Consider the following 26081-nt stretch of genomic DNA (forward strand, 5'->3'; position numbering starts at 1 on the left):
GTGCCAGCAAAGCAGAGGGTCCAGATGGTGTATTGCCACGACTGCTGAAGGCATGTGCTTTGGAACTGGGGAGTCCTCTACAGCGCATCTTCAACCTGAGTCTGGAACAGGGGAGAGTCCCGAGGCTTTGGAATACATCCCAGTCCCAAAGGTATCACGTCCTAGTGAGCTGAACGACTTCCAGCCTGTTGCTCTGATGTCACATGTGGTGAAGACCATGGAGCGGCTGCTGCTTCACCACCTGAGGCCACAGGTCCGCCACGCCCTCGAACCTCTGCAGTTCGCATACCAGGAGAAGGTGGGAGCGGAGGATACCATCATCTATATGCTACACCGATCCCTCTCCCACCTGGACAGAGGCAGTGGTGCTGTAAGAATTATGTTTTTGGACTTCTCTAGCACCTTCAACACCATCCAACCTTTGCTGCTTAGGGACAAGCTAACTGAGATGGGAGTAGACTCATTACCTGGTGGCGTGGATCATGGACTATCTTACAGACAGACCTCAGTATGTGCATCTTAGGAACTGCAGATCTGACATTGTGGTCAGCAACACAGGAGCGCCGCCGGGGACTGTACTTTCTCCGGTCCTGTTCAGCCTGTATACATCACACTACCAATACAATACGATTCGGAGTCCTGCCACGTGCAAAAGTTCGCTGATGACCCTGCTATTGTGGGCTGCATCAGGAGTGGGAAGGAGGAGGAGTACAGAGAGCTAATAAAAGACTTTGTTAAATTGTGCGACTCAAACCACTTATACCTGAACACCAGCAAGACCAAGGAACTGGTGGTGGATTTTAGGAGGCCCAGGCCCCTCATGGACCACATGATCATCAGAGGAGACCGTGTGCAGAAGGTACAGACCTATAAATACCTGGGAGTGCTGCTGGATGACAAATTGGACTGGACTGCCAATACTGATGCTCTGTGTAAGAAAGGTCAGAGCCGACTATACTTTCTTAGAAGGTTGGTGTTCTTCAACATCTGCAGTAAGATGCTGCAGATGTTCTACCAGACGGTTGTGGCGAGTGCCCTCTTCTACGCGATGGTGTGCTGGGGAGGCAGCATAAAGATGGACGTCTCGCACCTGGACAAACTTGTTAAGAAGGCAGGCTCTATTGTAGGAATAAATCTGGGCAGTTTAACATCTGTAGCAGAGCGACGGGCACTAAGCAAACTCCTGTTAATCATGAAGAATCCACTGCATCCACTTAACAGTGTCATCTCTAGGCAGAGGAGTAGCTTCAGTGACAGACTTTTGTCACTGTTTTGCTCCACTGACAGACTAAGGAGAGCATTCCTACCCCACACTATGCGACTCTTCAGTTTCACCCAGGGGAGTAAATGCTAACATTATTCAAAGTTATTGCCTGTTTTTACATGTATTTTTATTATTCTTTAATATTTTTTTATTTTTTTTTTGTGTGTGTAACAGTATACTGTTGCTGGATTATTTGAATTTCCCCTTGGGATTAATAAAGTATCTATCGATCGATTGATTGTAGGCAATTACAATCAATTTGTCTTTCTCAACTTTAAGCCCAGCTAGAAGTATATCAGATATAGCTATTAATTGCTTAGGAGTGATTGTAGCACCTAGGCTGTCTGATAAGTATTTAAAGATTTTTGTCCAAAATGATGTTAATTTGGGGCACTTTTGAAACATTTGGTCTAATGAGTTTGCAGTTGAAGTGAGAAATTTACACACACTTAGAGTAAATTATTTAAAACTCCCTTTGCAATCCTCTACAGATTTTATATTATACATTTGGTATATTTGTTAAGACATATACTTTGTGCAGGGCAAAAGTAATTTTTTTCCAGCAGTGTTCACAGCCAGGTTACTGAGGGTTGGTTTGGTGTTACCAGTGTTCCCAGAAGGAGGTGTTTTTAATCTCAGAGGGCACCCTGGTTATCATTGAGAGAAGTCACACTGTACGGTTTGATAGTGACTCCGGTCTGTACCAGGATCTGAGAAAGACGGCTGCAAGGGCAGATGAGGTATTTGCTAGAGGAAACTGTGAGCAAGTGACACACCACCTTTGGTCTAGTGACGTTGGACATCTCTGGGTCCACAGTTCTTGAGGCAGATCCTCCAATTAGCTGTGAACCACCCAGTCTCACTGAAATTTCATAGGTGGTGAACTAGTTTAGGGTAGGGAAGGCTGCAGGGATCTGTGGTATCTGAGTTAAACTTCTCCAGGCTGGTGGTAAGGCTGTCATCCTAGCATTGCAAGCAATCTTTGCTTCCATTTTGGAGATGGGCGTCATCCCAACTGACTAGAAAATGGGACGACTTGTCCCTATCTGGAAGAGAAGGGTGATCGCCTGGATTACGGCAACTACAGAGGGATAACACTGCTCTCGGTGCCAGGTAAGGTCCTTCTTCGGCTCATCCTCAATAGGATCTGTGATCACCTCCTCACCTACCAGTGACTGGAGCAGTCCAGTTTTACATCTATGAAGTCTACCATTGATCATATCCTGGCACTGTGGGTTCTCATTGAGTGCAAACACAAATATCTGCAGAGTTTCTTTGCAGCCTTGTCAATTTTCATGAAACGTTTGACTCATTTGATCAAGCCACCCTGTGGGACATCCTCACTTAGTGGAATCCCCTGCCCCCCAATGAAATTACTGGATATCACGGCTTGCCTGTACAGTGGTACTGTGAGTGCTGTGTAACGTTGAGGCAGAACCTCTGAGTTTGTCCCAGTTGATTCTGGTGTCCCTCAGGGGTCTGTTCTTACACCTACTCTGTTCAATGCAAGCGAGTGTCTGGGCTTGCAAGTGTCCTGGATAAAACCCAGGATCCAGACCTTTTAACTGCTTAAGCACAGCCATCAGCAGTATGTCTGTCTGCAGAGAGAGAGTCAACCTTGTCAATAGGTTTACTTACATCAGCAATGACATTCATGTCTCTGGTGCATCTTCCTATGAAGTCAGTAGACCAATCCTGGAGAGTATGAGGGGTCATGAGGTTGCTGGAAATGGGTGTGTGGCACACCCGATATCTATGCAAAAGGACGAAGGTCCAAGTCTTTAGAGTACTGGTGCTTTCCTGTCTTGCAATATGGTTGCGAGACATGAATGCTATCCAATGAGCTGAGACAAAGACTGGGCTCCTTTGGTACTGAATCTCTTCGGAGAATCCTTAGCTCCCGCTGGTTTGACTTTGTGTCGAATGAGTGGTTGCTCAGAGAGTCTCAAATGAGGCACATTACCTGCATTGTGAGAGGGAGCGTCAGTTACAGCATGGAGTGTGATCCGGGTCGCAGAATCCTCATCATTGAAGACCCCTGTGACTGGACCAGGCCAAGGGGATGCCCACATAACAGCTGGCTGCAGCAGAACCACATGTCTGCCTGGGGGGTTGCCAAACAGGAAGCCCTCAGCTGTTTTTTCGTGTAGTGGGTGCAACAACACGCTGTACCAGTGCCTGCTCTCTGACCTGGCCACACAATACATGAAAGTCCACTTGGAGTTTGCAAAATGGCATTTAAAGAGCTATGAGAAACAAGACACTCTGCTGTGATGAAACCAAGATTGAACTGTTTGGCCTCAATTTTAAGTGTAATGCAGGTACTTCTTATCATCTACGCAATACCAATTCAACAGTGAAAGCATGGTAGTGGCAGCATCATGCTGTTGGGATGTTTTTTTTTTTTTGTAGTAGCGAAGACTGGGAGACTAGCCAGGGTTTAAAAGATGAACGTTGCAAAGTACCAAGATATCCTTATTTGTTTTAGTATTATTCTCACTTTATGCATTAAATTGGTGTACAGTATGCACATAAGTATCAGTGTACTTAATAATGAATAAACTGAACTGAATGAAACTGTAAAGAAAAAAACTGCATTTTAATAAATGGAGACAATGCAATAATAACATAGGCTAAGATATTGCTTTAAGATTATAAATCTTAAATTATTAAAGTGCAGTTTATTCCACACAGTTTATGGTATATGTTCATTTTTAAGTGAAGCCTAATTGGATGTGGGAATTATTTGTTGCATAGGGAAAGGCATTGAAGGAATGTATACAATGGTCTACAGCAGAGGCCTTCATTTAGGAAATGGCACGCTTTCCTGGCGAATACTTTTTTGCAGCTTTGCAACCACATTTCACAATGTGTCACAGAGAACTGACTGATCACAAACATTCACTAGTTAATCGTTGACCTGATGCCACTTTTCATTTTTTGTGGTTACCTTCTCATAAGGTTAGCTGCTTGCTTGAGATCTGTTTTCTCTATTCTTTGTTGTCCTTGGCCAGCCTTTGGCATGAGACCCATAATTTATGTTATCATCCAACACCACCTAATCCCATCTTCTTTGGTCTCCTCTCTGGACCTCATTTCATTTGCCTCTGCATTGGTGGACCGCTTTATCAAGTCATTCTTGGTTTTGCCTCCACTTGCCCAAACCACATTAGTCTGTTTCTTATCCGCATAAACACCTGTTGCCTCCGCATAAAGTCTTTCTCCTAGTTCATCTTCCTATCTCCATATATCCATATGATCATTCTCATCTATATTTTTCTAGCTTAACTTCATGTGCGCCCTTTATTGGCCACATCTCACTGTGATAGATTATACTATTCCAAATAACACACCTTTCCAGTTGAATGGCAAAGATGTTTCTTTAGAAGTTAGATTGGGCAACAGCTGCCTTAAATTTCTCCCATGCACCTCTCTCACCCTTAATTTTACTTGTGTATGTACATCTTCATTTAGGATTTAGAACACTTTTCTAGTAAATATGTTTTCTACAGCTTTGCACCCACATTTTTGTCAATAAATAAAGATTCCAGGCACATTTCTCAATGTGTTACAACGAACAGATTAAATGCTCACAGGCATTCACTAGTTGATTATTGACCTGTTGCAAGTTTTAATTTTTTGTGGTAACCTTCTGATAATCTTTGAAGCAGTGTTTATTTCCTATTAATTTTTTTTTTTTTTATTAAACTGATTTAAATATAGCTGCAGAACCCTATAGAGCTATTACAAGTATAGTATGGCTAAAAGACATGTTGTATGAGCTTATTACTGTGTGAGTGCTTTAAAGCTAAAGGGAGTGCCTCCTACACTAGCTTTATTGATCATCAGATTTTTATGCAGATCTCTGTCCTGTGATGGTAATTTATACACTGATAATACACTGGTAATATGTGTAAATACATTTTATAAGCTAGGGGATGTAGTAGGTAAACTTTATATGTGGAAATGACTTTAAAGCCAACAGACAAACTTGAGCTTTAGTTAATAGTTTTAATCATTTGTGTCATGTTTTATTTTAACTGCAGGGAAAAAAGTGAGTTACCATCAAACATTCAGCTTTGTTTCAAATGATTGAATTAGCTAGATTTTAAAATTCTGCTGCTTAAGTCATCACTTTAAATCAGGAATATTTCCAATTTATATAATGTAGATGTTAGGAAATATTGAAATGTGATAACTAAAATTTCTTTTGGCTAAGGAAGTTCAACCTAAGATGGAAGTGTTTTGTAAAATTTTTAGCATTGCCTTATTACTCTATGTTATGGGCAACTGAAAGAAATTCTGTTTTTTCTGAATTTAAAGACCATTACTGTTGTGTATTATTTTTACTTAGTAAAATATTTTTTTAATAATGTAATAAAATTTTATTTTGTTACAAATTATAAATATAGCAGCTTGTCATTAGCAGTGAATATGAATATTATTTTTCTGAAATGTACCTGCTAAAGGTAACCTGTAAAAAAGGAGAACTTGTCCCAGGACTGAAAACTTTTTTTGGACACTGTGGCTAACTACAGACAGAAAAGAAGGGAGGGATGTCTTCAGATGTGTGTATATATTGAAAACAATTTAATAAGCATAAAATAAATAAAAACAGTATCTAATAGGCCAAGTAAATTCCAAAGCTTGTGTGGAAGAATGCTGAGACCAAGAGTATCAGTAGATGCACTCTAATTAAATAAAAATAACGCTAGTAAAAGCTGTACTTGTACTGTGACAAATGTAAATTTCTTACGATAAGAGTCAAGCTGTCAGTCTGCATTCCCTAAAACTTGAAATTACAAAGGTACATTTGAACTTGGCCTTCAACAGATTATTTGGGGATAAGGAGGATTTGAGGGGATAATGCATTGGTGTCCAATTGTTTGTTCCAGCCAGTTTCATAATCAGGCCTTCTAATTGATACTACTACTGTATTTAATTAGTTCAACTTTTTATCTCTTCTTCTGAATTTACAGCAGTTTTTTGAGTTTTACAATCATAAGTTTAGAAATACAGTATTCATATTTTTAGCATAGTTTTAAAATCTTAACACTATTTTATTGTTTTCCAGTTACTCACCTTTTTCTGTGGAGTTTGCTACTTTATATGTGTAATAATAACAATTAATGATAAGGAGAGTTGTCTGTATGCAACCTTTGCTGCTTTCTTTAATGCAGATATATTTTATTATATTTTAAGCTAAGAAATATTAACAAATTTAAGGAAAAAAATGAAAGAGTACTCAGAGAGTTGTATGCAGCACCATGCATGAATGAAAGTTTGGTCTAAGCAACTCTGTCTTGTGTATTGGAGGTGGTTTGGGGGTAATTGGAAGGCTGACTAAAATGTTATGGCAGGATTTTATAACACAGAGGATTTATCAGATTGTTTTCCCTTATTTGTTTTTGTTCAAATGATACTTAATTAAGGGGAAAATGTCTTCCTCTCTAAAACACCCAAAGCTGAACATGTTTTTTTGAGACTTTCATGATTTCACACTTTACTAAAGTAATGTAAATATTATAATTGTTTGTAATTGGAGAGCAACTTGGCAAATATCAATAGATCAATATTTTACTGTTTTGTGCTACTTTACAAAGAAAATTATCAAGTGATTGTTTTGCTTTCAGGTCATTGCCTTTCATTATGAAGGGTGAGAAGATCTTTGTAGCCATGCTGTTTAACATATTTATTTTTTCCTGCACTGAAGTCTTATAATTGAGCTTGATTTGTTTTTCTTTCAGCTCTGTTTAAATTAGAATTCAGTTGTGTGATGGTTAATGATTTCACATTCATTGACACAAATAAGTTTTATAAAATGGTTACTAAATTAGATCTGTTATTACCATCTTGAGTGTCATTTATTTATTTACTTTTGCAGGTGGACAGCATTGTGGCAGCGGAGTATGAGCTAGAATATCTCTTGTTGGAAGGTCATTGTTTTGATGTCACCACGGGTCAGCCTCCTAGAGGACTACAGTTTACACTGGGGACTTCCTCCAACCCTCTTATTGTAGATACAATTGTGATGGCTAATCTGGCAAGTGATAAATAAGAATATATTTATAGATAAAAATTACCAGCATTCAAAGGCATGGTTTCTGATCCAGCTTTTAGCTATTTTACATTTTTCACATGTGATAGAGTAAAACAAAATATAAATAATAACATAATTACAGAAATGCACAATGCTTATAATTGGTACTTGACGTTTCTATAACAAATATTAGGTATCTATACCCCTTAAAACACTATTATTTAAACTATGCACTATATAAAGCATATAAACTGTATATCTTAAAAGCATTTTTTGCTGTTTGAAACCAAAATGCATTATTTTTTTTAACCTCCTGTAAAGAAGTGTATGTGTAAAAAAAAAAATTTAAATACTCCAAAAACAGTTCAAGTTTACACACCTTTAATAAGAGCAACTGTATTAACGATTGCATTTAAAGTCACAGAATAGGGTAATTAGCCTCATCCTCTTGAAGTGTAATGACTCTTGATTTTAATAAAATAAAGCTAAAATAGCTGTTTGTTTAAATCCTCCTTTTACCCTAAAATAATGTAATGAAGCCCAAATAAATATTTTTCAAAACAATATATTTGTACAGAAAATACCTAATGATAAAAGGTTTTTTTTCTACTTTTCCTTTATGAATAGTTTTTTTAATCTTAAATTCAGACTTGCATTTGTTTGTATAGCAAAAATATCAATATTCACTTCACTTACCCTTCACTTAAAATGACTAATATGTATCTCTGTGTATAATGTATATTGTCACAAGTCCAAAGTTTTCTAATTTTGGGAATAATATATAACTTTTTACCATTTTTTTTATTTTGAACAACTTTTATTTTTACTCTTGACTGCAAACATTTGTAGGTTGTATGAGGGTAACCGTTGCATTTTATTTTATGAATTCATGTTTTGAATGTTTTTCATGTTTTGAATGTTTTAACTTGATGTTTATTCTGCCCTTTGTCCTGTTTAGCAAATGAGCATGCACTTGTAAGGCTTTGCAGTTCTGCATCCATTACAACAATGTCTGCAAACATTTACATGCTATATCAGTTATTTTGATGTTAAATGAAAATAATAATATTCAACTAGTCATAATCAAATATACTTCCATTCAGTAGAATAAGTATTGAACTTGTACATGTTACAATAGATTTTCATTGCAATGTAAGAAAAGATTTAAGAGCATTGTCAATGTACTCTTCATTATTGTATTTGTGCATATATGGTGCACTGCATTATTTTTTGTTTGTTCACTTTAAACATGCTATTAATTCCTTGATTTATTATTTGATAAATGCATAATATAACTTACAAACATTAATGCAAAGTTTTCTTTTATTAGGGTTACTTCCAATTAAAAGCCAACCCTGGGGCTTGGGTTTTAAGACTAAGAAAGGGAAGGTCAGATGAAATATATAAAATTTACAGGTAACTCACTGTTAATTCAATTTATTTTCATTCTGCAATTAAATAAGTGCTAGTAGTATTTTAATTTGTGTAAATGCTCGTGGCAAACACTTTACTATCATGTAAAGTCAAGCTGGTGATATTCATTATTTAGAAAAAAACATATACAGTTGTGATATCGTACATAACCAATTTAGAATTACCTTTGGTAGAGATGGAATGTAAGAACCTTTTACAGTTTCAGAATGCCCTACAAAATTGGTCAGAAATAGAATACTGATGCTGTCAGTTTTTATAGCCATGTAAGCATTAATGGCCCAGGAAAATGAATTTATGGTAATAAGGAGATAAGTATTAGATAAGATTACTTAATTTGAATACGGGAGATATGTAAGTTAATTATATAATTGTTCTTATGTTTTAATAACTAATATTAATCTCAAAGACTGAAAACATCAGTTAGTGTTTTTGAAGTTATTTGAATATGTTATTTGAACTGAATAAAAAAAATTCAAGCGACGGTGAGATACGAAGAAGGCAGATTCACCAGCATTTGTGTGTCAGCTTTTATCACTCCAGATCAGAGTCCAGCTCCATTGCCTCAAAACACCACTCATATCTACAGTTACTCCCAGTTTCAAATAAAAACTAACAGCGTCAGATCCCTAGGGCGGTAGTATGTATCATGATTGTGACTGAGAGAATAGAAGTGAAAAAACAAAAAAAACAATAACTTTTATAAGTCCTATAAATATACACCGTCTGTTACAGATGCAGACCAAATGTATGTGTGTACTATATAATATTAACAATAAGAGCAACTCACTACTGAAAACGGCAAATATAGGAGGCAGTCGGGATCGAACCGGGGACTCTTGATTACAAGTCAGCAAATCTTACTGCTATACCGCTTACCTTTTGTTAAAGTGTTTATTTGATCTTTGGACTTCAGGCTTCATACATTATATAGTTTATGCCAACATTTTTTCTTTTACTACTAGAATATGAAAAACTTTTCTGTGTTAACATAGATTATTGTAGAAAGAAAACACACATGAAATACAGGTGTTGGTCATAAAATTAGAATATCATAACAAAGTTGATTTATTTCAGTAATTCCATTCAAAAAGTGAAACTTGTATATTAGATTCATTCATTACACACAGACTGATGTATTTCAAATGTTTATTTCTTTTAATTTTGATGATTATAACTCACAACTAATGAAAGTCCCAAATTCAGTATCTCGGAAAATTATAATATCAATTAAGACCAATGCAAAAAAAGGATTTTTAGAAATGTTGGCCAGCTGAAAGGTATGAACATGTACAGCACTCAATATTTAGTTGGGGCTCCTTTGGCCTGGATTACTGCAGCAATGCATCGTGGCATGGAGTCGATCAGTCTGTGGCACTGCTCAGGTGTTATGAGAGCCCATGTTGCTCTAATAGTGGCCTTCAGCTCTTCTGAATTGTTTGGTCTGGCGTATTGCATCTTCCTCTTCACAATACCCCATAGATTTTCTATGGGGTTAAGGTCAGGCGAGTTTGCTGGCCAATTAAGAACAGGGATATCATGGTCCTTAAACCACGTACTGGTAGTTTTGGGCACTTTGTGCAGGTGCCAGGTCCTGTTGGAAAATGACATCTGCATCTCCATAAAGTTCGTCAGCAGCAGAACGCATGAAGTGCTCTAAAACTTCCTGGTAGATGGCTGCGTTGACCTTGAACCTCAGAAAACACAATGGACCAACACCAGCAGATGACATGGCACCCCAAACCATCACTGACTGTGGAAACTTTACCCTGGACCTCAAGCAACGTGAATTCTGTGCCTCTCCTCTCTTCCTCCAGATTCTGGGACCTTGATTTCCAAAGGAAACGCAAAATTTATTTTCATCAGAGAACATCATTTTGGACCACTCAGCAGCAGTTTTGTCTTTAGCCCAGGCGAGATGCTTCTGACGCTGTCTGTTGTTCAAGAGTGGCTTGACACAAGGAATGCGACAGCTGAAACCCATGTCTTGCATACGTCTGTGCATGGTGGTTCTTGAAGCACTGACTCCAGTTGCAGTCCACTCTTTGTGAATCTCCCCCACATTTTTGAATGGATTTTGTTTCACAATCCTCTCCAGGGTGCGGTTATCCCTATTGCTTGTACACTTTTTTCTACGACATCTTGTCCTTCCTTCGCCTCTCTATTAATGTGCTTGGACACAGAGCTCCGTGAACAGCCAGCCTCTTTAGCAATGACCTTTTGTGTCTTGCCCTCCTTGTGCAAGGTGTCAATGGTCGTCTTTTGGACAACTGTCAAGTCAGCAGTCTTCCCGATGATTGTGTAGCCTACAGAACTAAACTGAGAGACCATTTAAAGGCTTTTGCAGGTGTTTTGAGTTAATTAGCTGATTAGAGTGTGGCACCAGGTGTCTTCAATATTGAACCTTTTCACAATATTCAAATTTTCCGAGATACTGAATTTGAGACTTACATTAGTTGTCAGTTATAATCATCAAAATTAAAAGAAATAAACATTTGAAATACATCAGTCTGTGTGTAATGAATGAATCTAATATACAAGTTTCACTTTTTGAATGGAATTACTGAAATAAATCAACTTTGTCATGATATTCTAATTTTATGACCGCCACCTGTACATGTGTTCCAAATAACGATCTATTATTTCCACTCTAAAACTCCAGCACTTCACTCCCAGATAATCAATCAAGGCAGGAGCTGGGAGAACATTGTACATTTTCTGCCGTGGTGGGGGGATGGGTTACCAGGCTGCTTGTTGCTTGTCTTTATCGGCACATTTACAGGACAAAAGACGCTGATGGAGAGGTGCGAACAGATTTACGGTGGGCCGGATCTACGAGTTTTTTTGTAGGCTCTGGTAATTCTAGTGTTAAATAGCAAAGGCTCTTGAAGAACATGCATACTTAATGTCAGTCAGTTTTAACCCGCTATGTTGTGAATGGTGTTTTGGAGTGTGATTAAAATAATGTGTTATGTGTTTTAAATTAATTTCATGCATTAATACTTTAACTATGACAGCCCTAATTACAATACAGATAGTTTAACTATTGTACTTATTTCTGCTCAGCTTCACAGAGCTGTCTTGTTGTTGATCCAGTGTTTACCTGTTCTAAATTAAACTGCATCTGGGCTTTTGTAACATGGTTAATTTCTTTCTATTTGTGTCCTTGATCCTTGCAATGCTTGTTTAAACTTCAAGAATTAAATAATTATTTTGGATGCTGGGGCACACATACAGTAGTTAAATTTTGCTTACAGTAATTGCCATTTGTGAGCAGTAACGTGGAATATTTCTTTTACTACTTCTTTTACTAATGGTAAAAACAGCTACTGTTTGACTTGATTTTAGTTACATATTATAGTTCAGTGGTTAATTTCTAGCGTTCCATTGACAAATGATACATTATGGCATATATCTTTTTAGACTTTTTGTATTGTTGCCAGTTTAAAATATATTCTAAACATGAAACACTAGCAGAAGCTGGTTAAGTTCTTATATATAACCATTTGCATGGAAGTGGACAATTATAGTAAATTTCAAAAAAAATGACACTGATTAGTTGAAAAATAATTTAGATAGTGTTATTTGTTCTGTCCTTTGAGATAGTTATCACAATATTTATAGGATTTCTTAATGCCACATTCTACCAAATTCCTTTATTCCTTCTATACAGTTCTACCTCTGCATAGGAAACAGAATCTGTGGAGGAAGATAATTCTTGCATCTGCAATTTCTATGTTTTCTGACATATTAAAAAAATAAATACATTTGGTAATTCATGCCTGTGAATTTTGTAGAAATACATGGCTTTTGTTTTTACAGTGGAAAAATACAATTTACTTCATAGATGTAGTTGTAAAGGAGAAATGTATCTCTTTTTTTTTTCTTTCTTTTTTTTTTTTTTTTTATACTTTATCCACATTTTATTGGTAATTATCGTTTTTCTAAAGTGTCTTATAGGTGTTTACTTCATATTTATTTATTTATTTTTATTTTTTAGCCATGAAGGTACAGATTCTCCTACTGATGCAGATGATTTAATAGTGGTCCTCAATAATTTTAAAAGTAAAATAATAAAGGTCAAGGTAAGATTTTTAAAATATATTTACATAAAGCAATGCTGAATCATTTTGTCAAAATACTTTGTTTAAATGGTTCACTGTAAAAATAATTTACTTCTTAAAATGGAGGGTTGTTTTTTGGCAAGAACTATATATACACACTTTTTTATTTATGAAGTAGGTTTTATGTTTTAGTTTATTCTAAGGTGCACAGGCACCTGCTTAGTATAATTTTAAAAAGGATAAAATGAATATACATTGTCCTAAATCATGGTTAGCTAAATTATTAGATTCATTACAGCTTTGTCTTGTATTATAACTATTATATGTTACAAATTGCTTTTGAATAAATTACAGTAAGAAATTAGTATCTAGCAACTTTTCCCTAAGCTTGAAAATACCTTCATGTGTCATTGTTGCAGGTACAGAAAAAGCCAGACAAAATAAATGATGAGTTGTTAAATGATGGAAGTCATGAAAACGATTCAGGTTTTTGGGAGTCCCTTACAAGGTAATTAATATCAATCTATCCATCCATTATCCAACCCGCTATATCCTAATACAGGGTCACAGGGGTCTGCTGGAACCAACACAGGGTGCAAGGCAGGAACAAATCCCAGGCAGGGCGCCAGCCCACCAAAGGGCACACCCACCAAGCACAATTTAGGATTGCCAATGAACCTAACCTGCATGATTTTGGACTGTGTGAGGAAACCAGAGCACCCAGAGGAAACCCATGCAGACACGAGGAGAATATGCAAACTCAACGCAGAAATGACCCGGGAACTGAACCCAGGTCTCCTTACTGCGAGGCAGCAGCGCTACCACTGTGCCGCCCCTAATTAATATGTAACTAAAAAAAATTTAAATTTACAACACTACATAGCACACATTTTATGATTAGTTTGTATTTTATTAAAACTTTCCCAATGGTAGACAGAGAAGAATTCACTGTAGTTTAGTGTTTCCCAACCTCTCTCCTGTTGCTGCAGGTTTTTGTTCCTACCAGTTTCTGTTTTTAATTGGACTCCTGGGCTAATTAAGTGATGTGTTATTTCCCATGATCTGTGTTTTGGGAACAATATAGAAATTAGAAAACTAAGTGTTTTAAAAAAAATATATATATATATATATATATATATATACACACACACAGTACTGTGCAAAAGTTTTAGGCAGGTGTGGAAAACATGCTGCAAACAAAGAATGCTTTCATAAATGGAAGTGTTAATCATTTATTTTCATCAATCAACAAAATGCAGTGAATGAACAAAAGAGAAACCTAAATCAAATCAATATTTGGTGTGACCACCTTTTGCCTTCAAAACAGCATCAGTTCTTCTAGGTACACTTGCACACAGTTTTTGAAGGAACTCAGTTGGTAGGTTGTTCCAAACATCTTGGAGAACTAACCACAGATCTTCTGTGGATGTAGGCTTCCTCACATCCTTCTGTCTTTTCATGTAATCCCAGACACACTCGATGATGTTGAGATCAGGGCTCTGTGGGGTCCATACCATCACTTCTTGTTCTTCTTTACGCTGAAGATAGTTCTTAATGATTTCGGCTGTATGTTTGGGGTCGTTGTCCTGCTGCAGAATAAAGTTGGGGCCAATCATACGCCTCCCTGATGGTATTGCATGATGGATAAGTATCTGCCTGTATTTCTCAGCATTGAGAACACCATTAATCCTGACCAAATCTCCACCTCCGTTTGCAGAAATGCAACCCCAAACGTTCAAGGAACCTCCATCATGCTTCACTGTTGCCTGCAGACACTCATTATTGTACCGCTCTCCAGCCCTTCGACGAACAAACTGCCTTCTGCTACAGCCAAATATTTCAAATTTTGACTCATCAGTCCAGAGCACCTGCTGCCATTTTTCTGCACCCCAGTTCCTATGTTTTGCATAATTGAGTCACTTGTCCTTGTTTCCACGTCTGACGTATGACTTTTTGGCTGCAACTCTTCGATGAAGACCACTTCTGCCCAGACTTCTTCGGACAGTAGATGGGTGTACCTGGGTCCCACTGGTTTCTGCCAGTTCTGAGCTGATGGCACTGCTGGACATATTCCGATTTCAAAGGGTAATAAGCTTGATCTGCTGCACTAAGTTTCCTTGGCCAACCACTGCATCTACGATCCTCAACGTTGCCCGTTTCTTTGTGCTTCTTCAAAAGAGCTTGAACCGCACATATTGAAACCCTAGTCTGCTTTGAAATCTTTGTCTGAGAGAGACCTTGCTGATGCAGCATAACTACCTTGTGTCTTGTTGCTGTGCTCAATCTTGCCATGGCATGAAACTGTCTTCAACCTCACCTTGTAGCAGAGTTTGGCTGTTCCTCACCCAGTTTTAAGCCTCCTACACAGCTGTTTTTGACTGTGTTTCAACCTATGTGTGACATTGATGGTCATTAGCACCTGTTTGGTATAATAGGTTGATCATACACCTGACTATAATCCTACAAAATCCCTGTGCAAGTGTACCTATAAGAATTGATGCTGGTTTGAAGGCAAAAGGTAGTAACACCAAATATTGATTTGATTTAGATTTTTCTTTTGTTCGCTCACTTTGCATTTTGTAAATTGATAAAAATAAACAATTCTTTATTGACAGCATTTTTTCACACCTGCCTAAAACTTTTGCTCTGACTTTTTTGTTTTACTTCTCTCTATATATATATATATATATATATATATGTATGAAGACTAGAGAGAGAGAGAGAGAGACAGAAGACAGAGAAACTAAAAGAGTTTCACAATGTGTCCCTGAATGAAGGGAGGCTCAAAATTACCAGTCAGTATCTGGTGTGGCCACCAGCTGCTTGAAGTACTGCAGTGCATCTCCTCCTCATGGACTGGACCAGATTTGTCAGTTCTTGCTGTGAGATGTTTCCCCACTCTTCCACCAAGGCACCTGCAAGTTTCTGGACATTTCTGGGGGGAATGGCCCTAGCCATCGATCCCGCTCTAGGGTACAGGCCTCGCTTGTAGTACGCTCATTCCTTCATGACAATAAACACAAATTTGTCCATCACCCTGGTGAGACAAAACCGTGACTCATCAGTGAAGAGCACTTTTTGCCACTCCTGTCTGGTCCAGCGAAGGTGGGTTTGTGCCCATAGGCGGCATTGTTGCTGGTGATGTCTGGTAAGGACCTGCCTTACAACAGGCCTACAAGCCCTCAGTCCAGCCTCTCTCAGCCTATTGCGGACAGTCTGAGCACTGATGGAGGGATTGTGTGTTCCTGGTGTGACTCGGGCAGTTGTTGTGGCCATTCTGTACCTGTCACGCAGGTGTGATATTCGGATGTACCGATCCTGTGCAGGTGTTGTTACACGTGGTCTTCCACTGCGAGGATGATCAGCTGTCCTTCCTGTCTCCCTGTAGCGCTTTCTTAGGCGTCTCACAGTGCAGACATGGCAACTTATTGCCCTAGCCACATCAGCAGTCCTCATGCCTCCCTGCAGCATGCCTAATGCACGTTCACGCAGATGAGCAGGGACCCTGGGCAACTTTCTTTGGGTGTTTTTCACAGTCGGTAGACAAGTCTCTTTAGTGTCCTGCGTTTTTAGAACTGTGACCTTAAATGCCTACCTTCTGTAAGCTGTTAAGGTCTTAACGACCATTCCACAGGTGCATGTTAATTGATTATGGTTAATTGAGCATGCATGGAAAACATTGTTTAAACCCTTTACAATGAAGATCTGTAAAGTTATTTGGATTTTTAAAACATTATTGTTGAAATACACAGTCCTGAAAAAGGGACGTTTCTTTTTTTGCTGAGTATATATATAGAGAGAGAGATCTATAGATATTAAAATGTACCAAGCAGTTATATGGGAATAATGTATTTTTTTCTTTTTAACAATATTTTCATCTTGATTTTCATTCTACTTTTTTTAGGTGTTCTAATTGTTTAATTAATCCATTATTTACTAATTAGTGGGTCTGATGTTTTTCATTATTCATTGCTGTTTGCCAGCGTGTCTGCTCTGCATTTTTAATCATCATTAATAAGATACAACGAAAGGGAAAAACTGCACAGAGGGCAAAATATAATGAAAGCAACAAAGAGTAAGCATTTAAATCTAAAGCAAAAGCAGAAATATTTCTAAATGTGTTATAACTGTAAAAATCATGCTGCTGTGCTTTTCTGAATGTAGAATAAAAGAAAAATGATACCAGCTAATAAATGAGATCAGTGCTGTCAGGTGTTGTCACTAATTAGGAATCTGGTTGGAAAAAAATCTGCAGTCACAGGGGGTCTCCAGTACCAAGGCTGAGAAACACTGCTGTAGCTTAATATAACAACAACAACAACAACATTTTATTTATATAGCACATTTTCATACAAACAGTAGCTCAAAGTGCTTTACATATTAAAGAATAGAAAAATGAAAGACATAATTATAAAAAAAATAAATCAACATTAACATCGAATAAGAGTAAGGTTCAATGGCCAGGGGACAGAAAAAACAAAAAAACTCCAGACGGCTGGAGAAAAATAAAATCTGTAGGGATTCCAGACCATGATACCCCAGTCCCTCTGGGCATTCTACCTAACATAAATGAAACAGTCCTCTTTGGATTTAGGGTTCTCACGGAAAGGCTTGATGATGATGATGGTCACGTAGACTTCTTCCTTTTAATCCGTCCATCATTGTTGGAGCATCATGAAGCTTTGAGTAGGTGGAGGTGGCGCAGGCCACCACCACAAAGAAACCGGAAAAAGAAACAGAAAAGAGAGTAGGGGTCAGTACCGATTTTAGAGCCACCATGAATAGTTGTTATGATGAATTGAACATACAGAGTATCAGGATTAAGTTAAATTACGATTAAAATGAAGTTATAAAAAGGCCATGTTAAAGTAATGTGTTTTCAGCAGTGTTTTAAAGTGCTCTACTGTATCAGCCTGGCGAATTCCTATTGGCAGGCTATTCCAGATTTTAGGTGCATAACAGCAGAAGGCCGCCTCACCACTTCTTTTAAGTTTTGTTCTTGGAATTCTAAGGAGACACTCATTTGAGGATCTGAGGTTACGATTTGGAATATAAGGTGTCAGACATTCCGATATATAAGATGGGGCGAGATTATTTAAGGCTTTATAAACCATAAGCAGAATTTTAAAGTCAATTCTGAATGACACAGGTAACCAGTGTAGTGACATCAAAACTGGAGAAATGTGTTCAGATTTTCTTTTCCTAGTTAGGATTCTAGCAGCTGCATTCTGCACTAGTTGCAAACGATTTATATCTTTTTTGGGTAGTCCTGAGAGGAGTGCATTACAGTAATCTAGTCGACTGAAAACAAACGCGCGAACTAATTTCTCAGCATCTTTCAGTGATAAAAGAGGTCTAACTTTACTTATGTTTCTTAAGTGAAAAAATGCTGTCCTAATGATCTGATTAATATGTGATTTAAAATTCAGATTACAGTCAACAATCACCCCTAAGCTTTTTACCTCCGTCTTGACTTTTAATCCTAATGTATCCAGTTTATTTCTAATAGCTTCATTGTATCCATTATTGCTGATCACTAAAATTTCAGTTTTCTCTTTATTTAACTTGAGAAAGTTACTATTCATCCATTCTGAGATACTAGTCAGACATTGTGTTAGTGAATCAATAGAATCGGGGTCATCAGGTGCTATTGATAAGTACAGCTGTGTGTCATCAGCATAGCTGTGGTAGCTCACGTTGTGCCCTGAGATAATCTGACCTAACGGAAACATGTAGACTGGGCGAAGTCCATTTATTTAATACTAACATTTGCTAAACACAACAAATTCTGATATTTTGAATAATAACATATTTATTAGCGTTATAGATTTGCTGAAAATATTTTCTTTGACTCTAGAAACCATAAACGACTCTGACTGAAGCTTTTGTCTAACCATAGCTTTTACAGGAGACATTATTTTGAATCACAGTGCTCACCCTTCATCTGTTATAGCATATAGCAAATGAGGGGTGCTAGCACATGGAGATTTACATTAAAATGTGCATTGGAATCCTGCAGAACTCAATGTAAAAATTATGGGTACAGTACAAAACTCTTTTATTCACATATGAGTTATAATTCAAGGTCATGATGGAGAAATGCAGGATGTCAAATTGTCTCTTAATTTTCTTATGTCATCAAATGGATTTATTTCTTTAAACTTTCCATACAACATATAGGACAGTTTTAATCATAAGCAAATGATTCAAATTGTGCTTTGATGTAAATCCTAATATTTTACATTAATACTACTGTGACCTGACATTTGCGCGATAGACAAAATAGCGCCGATTAAAACATGGCGTCAAAATCGCTCAGACAAAATTGCCCCGACAAAATCGTGAAAGTTTCATTTAATATGAATTACTAGTTTAAATCATATATAATAATGTTTATTTTAGAAGCCAATATTATGAGACATGGCATTCCATCAGCACGGCACGCAGATTGTCCTTAAGATCACGCCCTGCATATGTAGGAAGAATTGCAGCAAAGCGATAGACTTGCTAGCTGCCTGACTGCTGGTAATTCCGCTTTGTATACGACGCGTTATGCCAACCCTCGACTGAGTTATTTGTTCACGCCATGCCATCAGCAGTTATAACCTAGCACATAATGTGTACATAATGCGCACGTACGCGTCCCACTCTCTTGGCCTCTCTCGTGATTTTGTCGGTGCACATTTGTCGAAAACCAGTTAGCAGGTTTGTCGGCGCTCATTTGTCCGTTGCGGTTTTGTCGGGGCGCATATGTCTATCGCACATTTGTCAGTGAACCAATACTACTATAGCTTAAATAATATGTTCTTGTGACTGTATTAATCACAATGTATTGGCTGCAATGTTCAGTGCCACTCATTGGTTGCAGGTAATGTTAGTTGTGCCAGCTTTATGTATAGTATGACTACATTTATTACACTTCCTAAAGTAATGGTGACAAACTGTCCTTGTACCTTAAAATTTGACAAGAAATTGCCTTTGGTTTTTCCTTTTGCACTAAATGATTGATTTGATATACACTAATATATTGTTTTAATTAATTTCTTAAATTGATTTCATTTGATGTTGTCTGTATACGCAGTACATTACTTACATTTTCCTGTTTTATTAATATGTTTTTGAGCTAATTTGGTCACATCAGGTAAGAAAGAGAATGTATGTGATTTCAGTGTTGGGTGTAACCAATTTTGAATTTAAGCAGAATCAATAATAGTAATTGGTCATCAAATGACCTCTGAATAAAGCTCCTGTAAAGCACAATGTTTTAATTGTATGACTACCCCAAAATTTTTAAATAATACACCATTACAGTAAACTTCAAATACACATAACAAATTTCTGATGCAGCTTACAACTCAGAAATGGTAGCATATGTTGAGGGGTTTTGCATAGCATTCATATATATTACAGTGACATTGCACTTGTCTCCTTTTTGTTTTTGCGTCTACTATCTCATTACAAATTGGACAATTTGATGTTAAGTTTCCAGAGATAATACATTTGTACCATATTCACGCATTGATAGACCATAAAATAAACATTTTTCACCGGCCTTTACATGTACAGTGCATCCAGAAAGTATTCACAGCGCATCACTTTTTCCACATTTTGTTATCTTACAGCCTTATTCCAAAATGGATTAAATTCATTTTTTGCCTCAGAATTGTACAAACAACACCCCATAATGACGTGAAAAAAGTTTACTTGAGGTTTTTGCAAATTTATTAAAAATAAAAAAACTGAGAAATCACATGTACATAAGTATTCACAGCCTTTGATCGATACTTTGTCGATGCACCTTTGACAGCAATTATAGCCTCAAGTCTTTTTGAATATGATGCCACAAGCTTGGCACACCTATCCTTGGCCAGTTTTACCCATTAATCCAACCTCTCAAGCTTCATCAGGTTGGATGGGAAGTGTCGGTGCACAGCCATTTTATGATCTCTCCAGACATGTTCAATCGGATTGAAGTCTGGGCTCTGGCTGGGCCACTCAAGGACATTCACAGAGTTGTCTTGAAGCCACTCCTTTGATATTTTGGCTGTGTGCTTAGGGTCGTTGTCCTGCTTAAAGATAAACCGTTGCCCCAGTCTGAGGTCAAGAGCGCTCTGGAGCAGGTTTTCATTCAGGATGTCTCTGTACATTGCTGCAGTCATCTTTCCCTTTATCCTGACTAGTCTCCCAGTTCCTGCTGCTAAAAAACATCCCCACAGCATGATGCTGCCATCCACCATGCTTCACTGTAGGGATGGTATTGGCCTGGTGTTGAGCGGTGCCTGGTTTCCTCCAAACGTGATGCCTGGCATTCACACCAAAGAGTTCAATCTTTGTCTCATCAGACCAGAGAATTTTGTTTCTCATGGTCTTAGAGTCCTTTAGTTGCCTTTTGGCAAACTCCAGGCAGGCTGCCATGTGCCTTTTACTAAGGAGTGGCTTCCGTCTGGCCACTCTACCGTACAGGCCTGATTGGTGGATTGCTGCAGAGATGGTTGTCCATCTGGAAGGTTCTCCTCTCTCCACAGAGGACCTCTGGAGCTCTGACAGAGTGACTATCGGGTTCTTTGTCACCTCCCTGACTAAGGCCCTTCTCCCCCGATCGCACAGTTTAGATGACCGGCCAGCTCTAGGAAGAGTCCTGGTGGTTTTGAACTTCTTCCACTTACAGATGATGGAGGCCACTGTTCTCATTGGGACCTTCAAAGCAGCAGAAATTTTTCTGTAACCTTCCCCAGATTTGTGCCTCGAGACAATCCTATCTTGGAGGTCTACAGACAGTTCCTTTGACTTCATGCTTGATTTGTGCTCTGACATGAACTGTCAACTGTGGGACCTTATATAGACAGGTGTGTGCCTTTCCAAATCATGTCCAATCAACTGAATTTACCACAGGTGGACTCCAATTAAGCTGCAGAAACATCTCAAGGATGATCAGGGGAAACAGGATGCATCTGAGCTCAATTTTGAGCTTCATGGCAAAGGCTGTGAATTCTTATGTACATGTGCTTTCTCAGTTTTTTTATTTTTAATAAATTTGCAAAAATCTCAAGTAAACTTTTTTCACGTTGTCATTATGGGGTGTTGTTTGTAGAATTCTGAGGAAAAAAATGAATTTAATCCATTTTAGAATAAGGCTGTAACATAACAAAATGTGGATAAAGTGATTCGCTGTGAATACTTTCCGGATGCACTGTATTATACAGTATGCAATTGGTACATTATCACTCAAAAGGGATTCCATTCCAGTTGATCTAAACCAATAGAGAACATGAAACAGGTATTGTGTATAGAAACGAGAGTTTTTACCAGAACTTTCCCTAATTCTAATACTTCACAGCTCACTCTGCACGGCACGTGTCAGTGCTGCTCTTGTCAGTCCACCCTTTTGCTAAGTGGTGTTCTTCCTCTACACTGCTCATCTTTTGGAGACCTTCATCTGCATACACTGGCATGCCTTAAACAGGCTGTGAAGCGGTTGCTACTCCTTCTTTTTAGGAGTCTGTCAGCGCTGCATAGCACATTAGCATAGTGTACTCTGTAAAATATTATTTTGAATAAATAAAATAACATGGGTTGGCTAATTTACTTGGTTCTCTAATGTAACCAAATTTCAGTCAAATCCATCAAATTGTTTTTGATATTTTGGGATATTTAGTTCTCCCCTCCCCAACCTTAAATATTGGTATATGAAAATGTCCTTTATTAGTGGAAACCTACTGATCTAGATGCTCTATCCTCTTAAATTTCCACTTTTTTAACTAAATGGGAAATTTTTTGTTGATTGATGAGTCAGCCAGTCATCTTTGTAATTATTTATTTATTTATTCATTTTTGCAAAACACTTAACTATTAATAGGACTGATTTATTTATTTATTTTTGTAAGTTTGTGGAAATGAAAGAAATAACTATTATCTGTCTGCAATATTTAATATGTACTCTTTTATAGGGGATTAACTGGAAGAGCAAAGACTGAAGAAGTAAAGCAGGAGAAAGACGATGTGATAAATATCTTCTCTGTAGCATCAGGACATCTTTATGAGCGATTCCTAAGGTTCATTTCATGTATTGATTGCTAAATCATGGTTGAAATTGTTAGTGAGTTGTATTAGTCAAGCAAAACAAAAAACGAATTTGTAAGTCTGAACTATGAAAGAAAGCCAAATACAGGAGTTACATATAAATCTTCCACTGAGTGCATCCATCACTTACTCAAACAGGGTTTCAAGCACAGTGAAGTCAGCAAAGCTTTTTAATACAGCAGAGTTACAATAATACACATTTCTTTTAAAATTATCTCTTCATCATCATTAGGCATATAATTAATACTGCCGCCTAATACTTGTAAATTATTTTCTATGGTTGTAATTTTATGTACGACTGTTACAAAGTTTTTAATTGTTCCCCTTCCAAGGAACCTGTACTCTTCCTTTTATTGTTTCCTTAAGGGGGTATTAAGAGCCATGTAAATGTATTTATGTATGTACGAAGTGTGGCAGAAAAGACCTGCGCTGCGCTGTTGTCCTTGATAGAGCACGTGTATAAGTACCATCCCATAGCTCGGTGCGAGTTTCAACTCCTTCCGTTAACTACGTGATTTTTGTGACTGCTATTAGCAAAGTTGTGTTTTTGGTTGTGCGTCACGCAAAATGGAACAGCGGAATTTGGAGCAACATTGTGCTATTAAATTTTGTGTTAAGCTTGGAGAATCGGCAAGTGTGACGTTTGAAAAGTTAAAACAGGCCTATGGGGAACATATCCCGAGCTTAAGTTTTTCAGGGAGGCCTTCAATTTCGAAAACCAATGAAAACATCGAATGTGTGAACACTCTTGTGAGATCAGACCGTCGTTTAACATTAAGAATGTTGAGTGAACAATTAAATTTGAATAGATTTACCGTTCATCAAATTTTGACTGAACATTTGCACATGCGAAAGGTCTGTGCCAAAATGGTGCAGAAAAACCTCACAATTGAGCAGAAGGACAATCGAAAAAACGCATTCCTGTGGTTCCCCAGCCCCCTTATTCACCTGACCTCAGTCCGTGTGACTTTTTCCTTTTTCCTAAACTGAAAAATGTCCTCGAAGGACATCATTTCGGGATTTTAGAAAACATCCAAAAGAGTGTAACGGACATGTTGAAGACCATACCGGTTGAAGACTTCCAGCATTGCTACCAACAGTGGGAACAACGTCTCCATCGGTGTGTAGCTGCCCAAGGGAACTACTTTGAAGGGGATAACATTGATGTTTGAAAAAAATAAAAACTTTGGTAAATAAAAAATCAGTCTCATTTCTTTTCTGCCACACCTCGTATGTATGTATGTATGTATGCATGCATGCATATGGAGGAATATTTCGGACAAAATTAAATAAATAAATGTGCAAATAAATAAAAGTACTGTGAAATGTCAGCATAAATAAATAAATGTGTCACGAAATGAGTGGCTAAATAAATGTCATGAAATGAGAGCATAAATAAATGTCACGAAATATGTTTTTTGTTGCTTATTTATTTAATTTTGTCCGTAACATTCCTCCAAACCATCATGAAATATGACTTGAAATAAAACTGTCACTTTCACTCGTCAAAGTTTAGAGTTTGGGCTCTAACACACCCTCTAGTTACTGATTGGTGAATCGATAGCACAAGAATTAATTAGAAAAATGCTTACTACTGCCGTTGAAATTGATTCTGCCTAAGATATTACGTATTTCAGAGAGAGAATTGAAGATTTATCGGAAGAAATCGAAATGTTGTTACAACGTTTGCCACTGATCAGAGTTGTAAAGTTGTTTGAAAAAGTAGCTGCGATTATGCACCTGACTTTATACTCGTAAAACAAGGGTCAAATACTCAGATCAAAATATTAGTTGCCGCTGCTTTGGGCATTCCATGTCAAAGTACCTAAACTAAACTGTTCAAAAAAATTAAAGGAACACTTTGAAAACACATCAGATCTCAATGGGAAAAAGAAATCCTCCCTGATATCTATACTGATATAGACTGGGTAATGTGTTAGGAACGAAAGGATGCCACATCGTTTGATGGAAATGAAAATGAAAATGATCAACCTACAGAGCCCTGAATTCAAAGACGCCCCAAAAATCAGAGTGAAAAAATTATGTGGCAGGCTAGTCCATTTTGCCAAAATTTAATTGCAGCAACTCAAAATTGTACGCAGCACTTTGTATGACCCCTGTGTTCTTGTATACATGCCTGACAACATCGGTGCATGCTTCTAATGAGATGACAGATGGTGTTGTGGGGGATCTCCTCCCAGATCTGGACCAGGGCATCACTGAGCTCCTGGACAGTCTGAGGTGCAACCTGGTGGCATTGGATGGACCAAAACATAATGTCCCAGAGGTGTTCTATTGGATTTAGGTCAGGAAAGTGTGGTGGCCAGTCAATGGTATCAATTCCTTCATCCTCCAGGAACTGCCTGCATACTCTCACCACATGAGGCCAGGAATTGTCGTGCACCAGGAGCCACTGTACCAGCATAGGGTCTGACAATGGGTCCAAGGATTTCATCTTGATACCTAATGGCAGCCAAGGTGCCTTTGTCAAGCCTGTAGCGGTCTGTGTGACCCTCCATGGATATGCCTCCCCAGACAATCATTAACCCACCACCAAACTGCTCATGCTGAATGATGTTACAGGCAGCATAATGTTCTCCATGGCTTCTCCAGAACCTTTCACTTCTGTCACGTGCTCAGGGTGAACCTGCTCTCATCTGTAAAAAGCACAGGGCACCAGTGGTGCATCTGCCAATTCTGGTATTCTATTGCGAATGCCAATCGAGCTGCATGCTGCTGGGCAGTGAGCGCAGGGCCCATTAGAGGACATGGGGCCCTTGGGTCACCCTCATGAAGTCTTTCTGGTTGTTTGGTCATAGACATTCACACCAGTGGCCTGCTGGAGGTCATTTTGTAGGGCTCTGGCAGAGCTCATCCTGTTCCTCCTTGCCCAAAGTAGCAGATACTGGTCCTGCTGATGGGTTATGGACCTTCTATGGCCCTCTCCAGCTCTCCTAGAATCTCCTCCATGCCCTTGAGACTGTGCAGGGAGACACAGCAAACCTTCTGGCAATGACACGTATTGATGTGCCATCCTGGAGAAGTTGGACTACCTGTGCAACCTCTGTAGGGTCCAGGTATCGCCTCATGCTACCAGTAGTGACACTGACTGTAGCCAAATGCAAAACTAGTGAAGAAACAGTCAGAAAAGATGAGGAGGGAAAAATGTCAGTGGCCTCCACCTGTTAAACCATTCCTGTTT

At 38.1% G+C, this 26081-nt stretch overlaps 1 protein-coding gene across 2 annotated transcripts in view; it reads left to right on the top strand.

The window, feature by feature from the left end:
- Positions 1–26081, top strand: part of uggt1 (UDP-glucose glycoprotein glucosyltransferase 1) — a 237291-nt gene that overhangs the window by 186085 nt on the left and 25125 nt on the right. For both annotated transcript variants that reach the window (XM_039760741.1, XM_039760749.1), the window contains 5 exons: positions 7149–7307; positions 8635–8720; positions 12736–12820; positions 13219–13307; positions 22747–22851. In XM_039760741.1, the coding sequence (XP_039616675.1) occupies positions 7149–7307; positions 8635–8720; positions 12736–12820; positions 13219–13307; positions 22747–22851 (524 nt within the window). The remainder of the gene's footprint in view (positions 1–7148; positions 7308–8634; positions 8721–12735; positions 12821–13218; positions 13308–22746; positions 22852–26081) is intronic.

The sequence above is a fragment of the Polypterus senegalus genome, chromosome 1 (assembly GCF_016835505.1).
Source record: "Polypterus senegalus isolate Bchr_013 chromosome 1, ASM1683550v1, whole genome shotgun sequence".
Lineage (NCBI taxonomy): Eukaryota > Metazoa > Chordata > Cladistia > Polypteriformes > Polypteridae > Polypterus > Polypterus senegalus.